General features: G+C 50.0%; 1 protein-coding gene across 2 annotated transcripts; it reads left to right on the top strand.

The window, feature by feature from the left end:
• On the top strand, window positions 1–9299 carry LEP (leptin). Of its 2 annotated transcripts, none has more exons than XM_074316183.2 (3): window positions 1–409; window positions 6415–6585; window positions 8074–9276. In XM_074316183.2, the coding sequence occupies exons 2-3, from the start codon at window positions 6442–6444 to the stop codon at window positions 8419–8421; spliced, it is 492 nt and encodes a 163-aa protein (XP_074172284.1). In that variant the 5' UTR covers window positions 1–409; window positions 6415–6441; the 3' UTR covers window positions 8422–9276. The 2 variants fall into 2 exon arrangements, with proteins under 2 accessions (XP_074172284.1, XP_019612700.1); XM_019757141.3 differs by having other exon boundaries at window positions 6–409; window positions 8071–9299.
• Window positions 9300–10419: the final 1120 nt, after the last annotated feature.

The following is a 10419-nucleotide window of genomic DNA, read 5'->3' as shown; positions in this document are numbered from 1 at the left end:
AGAGCTGGCTATGCGGGCCTTGCTATCTGCTCCACGGGCCAGCGAGGGTGCGGTCCGCGCCCCAACTAGCTGACAGAAGCCCCCCCACAGACACCCGTCCCGAGAGGCCGGTGCGAAGCCATGCCTGAGCTTCTGTCGGGACCTCGAGGATTTCTCGCTCCTGCCAGCGGTCCCCAAACTTGCTGGCATACCCGAGGGTGTGCGCGTGACTCCTGGCACAGCAGAAGCCCTCTCTCGAGGCCCGGAGCCCGCATCTGCCCGGCTCAGCGCTGCCCACGGGGTGGGGCGGGAGCTGGCGCTCTGGGTGCGCCCAGGCCTGCCCGGCAGTTGCGCAAGTTGTGCCTGCGAGACTATAAGACAGGCGAGCAGGCATGGAGCTCCGCAGCGATTGCGGTGGAGCAGTTTCGAGGTAAGCCCCCAGCACTCTCCTTTTTCCTTCTCTACAGCTCGCTCTGGCAGGCCGCAGCTGCCCACCTCACCCCGGGCCCTTGGGGAAACTGAGACAGGAGAAGGGCAGGCTGGAGGGCTTGATTCTGGACCGTGATAGCTTTGCACAGTGATCTATCTAACCAGAGGGAAAGCTGTTGGTGGGCCGGGAACTGGACTGGGCTGAGCTGGGCTGGGCTGGGCTGTGCCTGTGCCCACGGGGCAGGAATCTTTGCTCAGGGAGCCAGCCAGGGCCCCAGGAGACAGAGCCGCCAGCTCGCTGTTGAGATGCTTTGCAAATTGCTTTCAACACTTTACCAAAGATCAGGGTACCCTGCTCCTATTTGGGGGTAGGGAGATAAAGTTGAAGGTCAGGGGACACAGAAACCAGGTTCAGTTTCTGAAAACTAGATATAGCCTTGCTCTGTGAATAAGAAATCAGGCATACTTTTCCAGCAGGAGTCCTGACCTCTGAATTGGAGGGGCCATACAAGGCCCAGGCCCAGGCTCAGGACTGTGGTGGAGTAGAGGTGGGGAGAATAAGAATCAGGAAGAACCCAAATCTCCCAGAGAAATTGTGCTGGGACTCACCACTTCTGCTCTCAAAGCTGTGCAAATGACCGTCTCCATGATGTATAAAATAGGGTTTCTCTGGGGAGACAGAACAACAAGTCATGGGAAAGGTCTGTTACTCACGTTTCTCACCATTACCACTTCTCCAGCCAAAATCGCCAAATACACACTCCTGGCAGGTGGGCCCCAGATGAGACCTACCAGGTCCTCCTATAACCTGCCTTCTCTCCTGGCTCGGGTGAGATTTCACTGTGGGTATGGTCGCCTTTACACTCTAGTTCTATAGCTTAAAGATGGTGGCACTTTGGAAAAGTAACTCCTTAAATATAGTTATAGTAGACCTGAGTGTGACGAGCGGCCTGGGTGTCATGTGAGAATGGCAGCTTATAGAGACAAGATGACTACTTTCTGCTGGAAAGGTGGTCTTCGGGGGAGGTGGGGCCGAGGGCAGCCCCTTGACAGCACCACCCCAGGAGCACAGGTTCCATGATGCCCCATTGTCGGAATTGACCTCTCTCAGCTCCCTTGTGTTTGTTCTATAGAGTTCTGCGGTGAGCAGCAGGCTTCTGGGACTGGTGGGAGAGAAGGGACCCAATCTCCTTAGTCTGCAGAACCATTGTCGTTCCCATTCTAAAGTCCAGGGAACAGAATGGCCAAGCTGACCATTTCTCTCTTCGGTAGGGGGAGAAGGCAACAGAAAAACAGTGGATGCTTTTAGGTTCTTTCTTTTTCAAGCAATTGAGGACATTAGGCTGAGGGGAATGTTTCCATGTTGGCCAAAGGAGTCCTTCTCATATTTTGTATCTCTCATGCCCAAAATAACTCTTCTTGGTATTTGGGGGAAATATTTTCCTCCCCCTCTGTTCCAGGAAACGGCTCCAAGCACCAAGGACAGAGCCAGGGAAATTGCAATTAATTTCTGCCAGTCTGCCCCAGGCAGATGCCTGCTGTGTCTGAGGGCCCCATGCAGGGTGTGGAAGTGGCCACATGGGAGAGCTTGCCTCGCAGAACCTGGGTCATTGTCCCCACGCCAGCCTAGATGCCACCCAGGGGAGCATAGGGGTCAGGGAGAGAGAAGGGGCTCCAGGGAGGTAGAATCGCGTGGTGTATGCATCCTGAACAGCATGCCTGTGATTTAAAGAAAAATGAGCCACATTTTCCTGCATTCAGGCAATCAGTAGGCCCTATCCCCGCCAGTGGTAGGATTCCAGTGGCAGCAGCTCAGTCCTGGACTGCCAGCCAAGAGCCTTGACATTCTTTTGTCTACACAGTTGTCTCAGAGAATAGAAAGAGAGGTTGTTTGGGCTTAAAAGCAACATACGTGGTGCCTGGGCCCATGGAATCCTTTGCTCTTACTTCATGTGTAACAATCCTTCACACTTACTTCATTTGTTTCTCAGCAAACTGCAAAAGACTGCATTTTACAGGCTTTCCTACTCAGTTTATCAGCTCTCAGGAACTGAATCCATGATTAGTGTCGATGCCAACATCTCACCCCATAGAAACTTTCGTCCCCATCTGTGCACATATTGCATTTGTACTCAGGAGCCCCAGGTTGGGAGTGCCAAGAAGAGGGGAGAAGCCACAGGGCAGAGCAGAGGTCTCTGAGAAGGGCGAGAGGCCTAGAGCACGGGAGCAGGAGCCGGGCTGATGACGGTGACCAAGGCAGGGAGCACCTGGGGTGACAGTCAAGGTGGAGCAGAACTCAGAAAGCTGAAGGCCCACGTGGTGCTAGTTCCTGTCTTCATGAAGAAAGCCTTTAGGAATTCCTGCTGGGAAAAAGTGAATTCTAGGATGTGACACTTAGATGGGGACAGGTGAACCATTGTAGAGGGAGGTTCACCTGGTTAGACAATGAAGATCAGGGCTGGGAAATATTTATTCATTCAACAAATATGTAATGAGCATCTGCTCTGTGCCAGGCCCTTGGGAGATGCTGGAACAAGTGGCATGCCCACCACTCTGGTGCCTGGCAAATATCCCTGATTGATCGTGGCACCCTCTCCCTCTGAGTCTGGATAGAGCTTCAGATCCCGCTCCACACAGTGCTCCAAGGGAGCCACTAACAATTGATCAGAGTTAACACAGGAATTAACATTATTTGTTACCCCTGGTGGGATCAGATCTAAGGGCAGCTCCTGACGAATAGGAAGCATATACCCTCACCCACACCCTGTCTACTCGCTAATGATGTTAACATGATTTCTCAAATGAGGCTCTTGGTTACAAATAAGAGAAAACCACTCAGGCTAGCTCAGTGCTTTTCAAATTCTATATTGCCACAAACATTTAAAAAACAACAACAGAGACTCTCGACAGTACACCCAGAATACGGGTGAATTTTATTTCTTGATACTTGTTTCTCTTATATGTGTGTATCTATATGTCTCCTGGATGAAAAATATATTCAGAAAGTTGGAAGTTACTCAAGTGAGTTTATGTGGAAAAGAGTATCTCATACGGGAGACCAAGAACAGGGAAGGCCAGCGAGCCTTGTGAGGGCCCAGAACCAACAGTCAGACACCAGGAGGAAGGTCAGGAGAGAGCGTAGGCAGTGACCACAGCCACCTGTCCGTGGCTGGCTGGACCTGGTCTTTCTCAGCTACTCCATGCACTCGAGGACAACCGTGGCTTCCCCACAGCTTCTGAGATAAACGGGGCCCTCCGAAGCCCTGTTTTAAATTCCTGGGAGAGGCACTAATTGACCCAATCGGGGGTTGGAAGAGGAAAGGGAGCAGAGAAGAGCATTCTAGGTCTCTTGTCTACTGGCTGGGCTCGTGTGTGTGTGTGTGTGTGTGTGTGTGTGTGTGTGTGTGTGTGGTGTGCGAGCATGTGTGTTATGTGTTGTGTGCTAGCAGGCCAGGTTCTCTCCATCACTTTGATCTCAGATGGACCTGTTACCAGTTTTCTCTGCAGTCCCTATGCAGCTCCCCTAAATCAGGCCTCTCCTCTTAGGCAGACTTAGCAGCAGCTTCTCAATTCCACGTTTCAAGGAACTGTAATTTATTTTCAGCATCCACTGAAACATATTACCAGTGGTGATAGAGGGAGCTTGTAAAACTGTTTTCCTACCCAGGTATTACAGGCTGGCCATCATGTGAGAGTGACGATGACCAGATTAATCTGGCAATAAATTCTCTTGGGAAGGAGGGTGTCATTATGACATAAACCATAGAAAAGGATAGGAGTCAATCTTGTGCAGCAGGAGAAAGACCCAGAATCACCAGGCAGCCTGTTGAGGTGGCCCAGGGGAGGCAACAGGCCAAATGCTTGATTCAGGGTTGGCTATAGGTAGTGTTGCCCAAGCATTTCAAACCCTGCTCAATAATTACACAATTCAGAAAAGTTGGCATTTGCTCCCCCACCCCTCACCCTTCACCACACACACACACACACACACACACACACACACACACACACGCAGGCTTTACAGTTTCATCTCATTTACCCTTTGAGCCAGGTGGTGTTAGTTCCATTTTACAGATGGGAACAGCTGCTTTAGGGAGGTTAAAGTATCTTGCCCAGAGATGCACGGCTATCGGGACAGAGCCCACAGCTGAAGTCGCAGGGCCTGAACACGACGCTGTCCACCTGTGTAAGGGTCCCATGGAATCATACGGGGAGATTAGCACTATTTAACTGTTCCACAAAGATTTGATGGAAATGTTTACTCAGCTAATAAGTAGTTAGTAGAGGGAATTTTAACTTTTTAAGAGACAAAACAAGCACAAAAATATCTGGAGTGCCTCCTCCCAAATTACTTAGTATTTTTCATATTTAAAGTTGATATAGCAGTACAATCTCAGAGGTTCATCCTAAGCAGGCTATTTGTTCCCGAGTGCCAAGTTCCCAGGAGCTGCCCTTGGCTGGGAATTGGGGTGGTTTGTTATTTGGGCTTTTCTTTAAAGGCTGGAGAAACTGGGGAGTGGGGTAGAAAGGACCCCAGCCTTTCTGGAGGAGGCAGCCCTGAGTGTGTATCCTGGCTCTGCCACTTACCTGTTTGATTTTGGGCAAGTGAGTACATCTCCTTGAGCCTCATTTTTTCCCCTACTATAAAATTCAGATAAAAAAAAAGCCATACATTTGATCAAGCATTATGAATAGCATATAAACTGATTTCTATTACATTGCCAAGACATGAATTTTACTAATAATGCCACCTATGGACAGAAAATGTATTATCTGTTTTTATCAAGACCCAGATGAGGCAGAACACTGAAAATGGAGATTAACTTTTTTGCCATCTCCAGAAACTTCATGTAAAATTTATTTACGTTTAATTATTATTTCAGGCTCATCCACATATACTTTGCATGGGTCATTGGCTACATACTCGCAAAACATTTAACTTTATTAGTTTTTGCCTCATGCATCTCATTAAAACTTGTGGCTTAATCAAGGATCTGTATATTGTTAATTTTAGAATTCATGGTTCCATGATGTTGAAAGTTTCAAATATTCTAGGGGAACGTGTTATGTATTCTCTCCTGCCTCCCTAGCTTTGCACCTGGTGCTTTCTTGTAAGAAAGTAAGAGCCACTTTCTACTCTTACTAACCCCTGCTCGGCCTTTAATATCCTGCTCAGCTGACACCTCTTCCAGGAAGCCCCTTTTCACTGCTGTGATATCTTGTATTTGTCCGTCTTGCAAAGCTCTTCCTAAATTGGAATGGCCTGTTTATCTGTTTATCAAACTGCAAGCAACTTGAGGGTAGAGAACATCTGTCACTCAGTATTGTAGCATTGGTGCCTAGAATTGCCTGTAACATATCATCAGACCTTCTGTAAGTGCTGGTTGGATTCAGGATCCCAGTGGGAGAGAGAGGAAGTAATAAAGCCAGTGATAAATGCCTTCCCAGAGTTATCAGGAGGCTGCTGTGAGAATAATGGGAGGACAAGTAACATCATCGCTAATAACGGGGTAGTAATAAAGTGCATTTCACGATACCTTTAAAGCTCTTTCGCATGCATTATCTAATTTGATCCTATTAAAGCTTGGAGATAGGTATATTGCAGGGGATAAAAGGTAGAGTTTATAGCACTTATGTGATTTGCCTGAAGTCCTGAAGCTAGTACATGGTGGGATTTAAGCCGGACCTTAAAAGCCCACCCTCTTCCTTGAAGCACATGAAGTCACATCGTCACCTCCATGTCCATTTGCTCAAGCCCTGGCCTATTGCTCTGCAGCCTGCAGCACACCTCCTTGTGTTTTTATTGACCGGGCCTTGCCTCTCCCCAAGGGAATGCATTTTATGAATATATTTCTATATAATGAATTGTCTTTGACGCTGAGACGCTAGCCGGGGCAGAAAGCAAATCTCATTTTTACCCGCATCCGGTAAGATGGTTGCTAACAGGGCGTATGATGTTTCCTGAGCTACCAGCAACCTGAAGTGTGTGGTTCCTTTCATTTTCAGGCCCAAGAAGCACACCTGGGAAGCAAGATGCGTGGCGGACCCCTGTGCCAGTTCCTGTGCCTTTGGCTCTGTCTGTCCTGCGTTGAAGCTGTGCCCATGCAAAAAATCCAGGATGACACCAAAGTGCTCATCAAGACGATTATCACCAGGATCAATGGCATCTCGCACATGGTAGTGACGGTCTGGGGAGAAGGAAGAGAAGGGGGGCCGGCCATGGGGAAGCTGGGACCTCAGCGGGCCCGGTGGTCTTGACTCCTCCCTCTGCACCAACAGCTGCCTCTTCCCTTCTCCCGTCCGTCTCCCGCCTCCTTACTGTCCTTCCTCCCTGTCTGGAATCCTAGTGCCTAGGACAAGAGGGAGGCTTGGCAGGTGTCCATACCCCAGCGGCATCCCCTCTGGGCCTCCGTCTATCTCCAGAATCTGCTCTTCAGTGAGCGTTCTTCCTAGGTGTAGCTGAGCTCTGGCCTTGTGTTACTGCTAGGCCTGCCTGCCAAGGCCACACAGAAGAGCGAAGCTACCCTCTTTTACACACAACCCTCTACGTATTTGCAAACAACTATCAATGCCCCCTGGGTCTTTGCTCCGGCCTAGGCCTCCAGCCATTGCCCGGATGAGGCCTATATTTGGAATTAGGAAGACTAAATATGAACCTTCACACTTTTGTTCTCTATCTCTAAAATCTTAAGCTAGTTGCTCAATGTCTTTAAGCCTTGGTTTTATCATGTAGGTAACGGGACTATCATGTAGTCTTCACAAGGTCATTATGAGATTAAATTAGGGAAAGCAAGTGACCTTCCCACCCTCCCCGCAGAACCAAAACCAAGTGTGCCTTCATTAAAGGTTCGCAGCTGTGGGGTTTGGTGGCCCCCAGCCTTAAAAGCCTGCTCGTTCGCCCTGCGTGGAGCAATCTGGAGACCTCCATGTCTCTTGTGGAGGTCTGACATTGGCCTCGGGCAGGGAGAAGTTAGGTGGCCAGAAGCAGGGATAGCTCAGAACTATATAGAGTCTTAGGCGTTTCATAAAGAGAAATCCTTAAGTCTCATTGCTTTCAAAATAGTCGTTTCACAAGGCTGCACATGACAGGTCCAGAGTGTCCTGCTTGTGTGGTGCAGGGGGTGAGTGCCATGGGCAGTCAGGAAAGGGAACTCCTCCTGATAACCAGAGTTACTGGAGAAGAGGAGGGAGGCAGGACACCCATTGGGGACGGCCTTGATCCCTAAATCGGTGAGACTGTGGAGAACTTGACTGGGATGGAGTCGCTGAGGATGAAAGGGAATGAGGATGGCTGGGGGGAGGACGCATACGGAGGACCTCAGTGCCTGGGGTCTGACTTAACCAATTAAGAACTAGGGAGTTGTGGCTGGTTCTATAGTAGAGGCCACTGGGAGAAGGGAACAACCTGCAAAGGTTGGTGTAGCAGTGGAGGGCAGGGTGGTTTGGGAAGTGCAGGAGGACAGAAATCCAGCAGACCAGCTTAGCGGCTGGGCTGCCACCTAGGCTCGAGAAATAAGGGCCTCAGTCAGGATGGTGCGGAAAGGGAAAAAGAAGCAACGAAAGGAACAAACCACCACACTCAGTGGACAGGCAGAGGGCTTTAGAGAATTGACGTCTCTCCCATCTTGCTGAGCTCTTGATCTCCCTCTTCTTTCTACACAGCAGTCGGTCTCCAAATACATGGTTACTGGTTTGGACTTCCTGCCTGGGTTCCAGTCTGTCCTGGGTTTGTCCATGATGAACGAGCTATTGGAGACCTACCAAAAGATCCTCATCAATCTGCCTTCCAGAAATTTGATGCAAATATCTAATGACATGGAGAACCTCCAACACCTTCTCCAACTGCTGGCCTCCTCCAAGGGCTGTCACTTCCACCAGGCCGAGGGCTTGCAGTCCCTGAAGGGCAGCATCCTGGAAGCTTCGCTCTACTCCACAGAGGTGGTGGTCCTGAACGGGCTGAAGGCGTTCCTGCAGACCATGCTGCGGCAGCTGGAGTTCAACCCTGAGTGCTGAAGCCTTGGACGCCTCTCTTCTCAAAGTCGAGAGAAGAAACCTGGGCTTCCAGGCGTCTCCAGGAGAAGAGAGGTGTGTACATACTTTATCCAGGCCTCTGGTCCACTGTCTCTCACACCTCCACGCTACCCTTCCAAAGGCATGCAACTCCAAGGCACAAAACCAAAGATAGAAATACACGAGTCCATGCTCACTGGGAATGGGGCCCATCCAGCAAACAGGGAGGACTGGATCTGGGCTTCTCACGAATCTCCGTCCCTGTTCTGACTCCCCTCTCACTGCATGCTTTAGTCTGACCCGGGGTGATTTCAGGAGGCGGGTCGCAAAGCTCTTGGACCATCAGATCAAGGTTCCATCTGAGAATTCTGGGGAGCATCATGAAGGCTACATCCACACACAGCTGGAAGCTCCCAGCAACACAAGTCAGAAGCACTTATTTATTTATTACCCCTTTTATTCTGCATGGATTTCAGGCAAAACATGGACTGTTCCAGGCTCTTTGGGGTCATCTGGGGCCAGGGATGCTCCTGTGAGAAGCCCAGGTCCCATCATCGCTCTATTTGCTGGATGAGCTCCAGGAATCTCTGTTTCCAGTCCCATCAATGGGCCTGGCCGAGGCAAACCCATTTCGAGTGACTTGAGGGCACTCCAGTTACCTCTCTTGTAACTGGCTTTGTTCCTGCTGTGACTGATTTTTAAATTACAGTGTTTGCAATGGCATTGCTCTGAGCAGATCTCCAAGGGCCAGGTTATTTTTAAAAGAAGAAGATGAATTTTGTCAAGTGTAATATACAGTGTATGCACCCGGAGGTGGGGAATGTGTTGGTGGGAGGGGGAAGGATCCAGAATACGCATTTTCTGAATAAATTTGTTTGATGCACTCTCTGTATGGGCTCATTTTCTCATCTGCAACCACTTAGTGTGGTTTTCATGAAAATAACAAAAGAGGTGACTCCTTCAGTCAGATTGTGGGATTGTGCCAGCCACTCACAGAGGGAGGGAGATGAAAGCTGTTTATTGGGGCCATGGTGAGCTCTGGCCTTCTCTGCTAGAGAGAGGTCTCATCAGGGAGTGAGGGGCTGGCCCTGGGGACAGTGACTCCAGAGCAGGAGTTCTTGGTGTGGCCCTCTGAATGGTCCGGGTTGATCCCACACTGGATTTACAACATGGCAGTGTCCCTTTTTGGGGTTTGCCTCTCACCCAGAGAAAGGCTCTGTTTCCCACCCATTCGGGGAGGATTTTTATTCCAGTGGGAAGGCGAAATTCATAGGGGCTCTGTGGGCTTCAATGCATGGTCCCAAGACCTGGGCCAGCACTGCTGACTGAGTGCCAGGAACCCAGGTGAGGCTGCTAGGTGCACCCTTCCCACTAGAGGTCACATTCAGGAGGACAAAGAGGCGTGTGTTTTTCACCATCCTGCCGCCATGATGCTGCCATGACATTACAGATGGTAGACCTGCCTGAGGGAATTTGGATCAAAGCCACCAACTTGAAGACTGAGCGCCTGCTTCATGCTCAGACCTGACTGGTGCTATGGGCTACAGAAGCTCACCAAATACACACTAGAATCCTGCCTTCAGGGACCTGACATTCCAGATGGTAAAAATCCCACTCACCTGCACGCAGAGGCGGGTGTCTCACCATGGCAACACAGTGCAGCCCTCAGCAGGTGGGAAATGCTGAGATGAGGGTGGCAGTGCCCAGGGGCCCCCAGACTCACCCTGCTTGCACTTGGTAGCATTTTCACTTTTGGGGGCATGTCAGCCTCTATTACTATGTACCACATCTCTTTTAAGCAGGACAGCTAAGAATTAAAAAATAAGAAAACACCTAAGATCCTAAGAGCGGACAGGTGGCCAGGACCAGACTAGAGCCCAGATCCTCTGATTCCAGAGTGCCTCCTGAGCCAAGCAATGCTCTCTGGAGGTGCAAACAGCGTTGGGCAGGGCAGGCCAGGAGTGCTCCCTGGAAGAGGAGATTCGAGGCCGATTTGCAGGT

This window comes from Rhinolophus sinicus, chromosome 8 (genome assembly GCF_057876585.1).
Source record: "Rhinolophus sinicus isolate RSI-liver-muscle chromosome 8, RSI-T2T, whole genome shotgun sequence".
NCBI classification, from domain to species: domain Eukaryota; kingdom Metazoa; phylum Chordata; class Mammalia; order Chiroptera; family Rhinolophidae; genus Rhinolophus; species Rhinolophus sinicus.
This window is presented reverse-complemented; position numbering and strand designations above follow the sequence as displayed.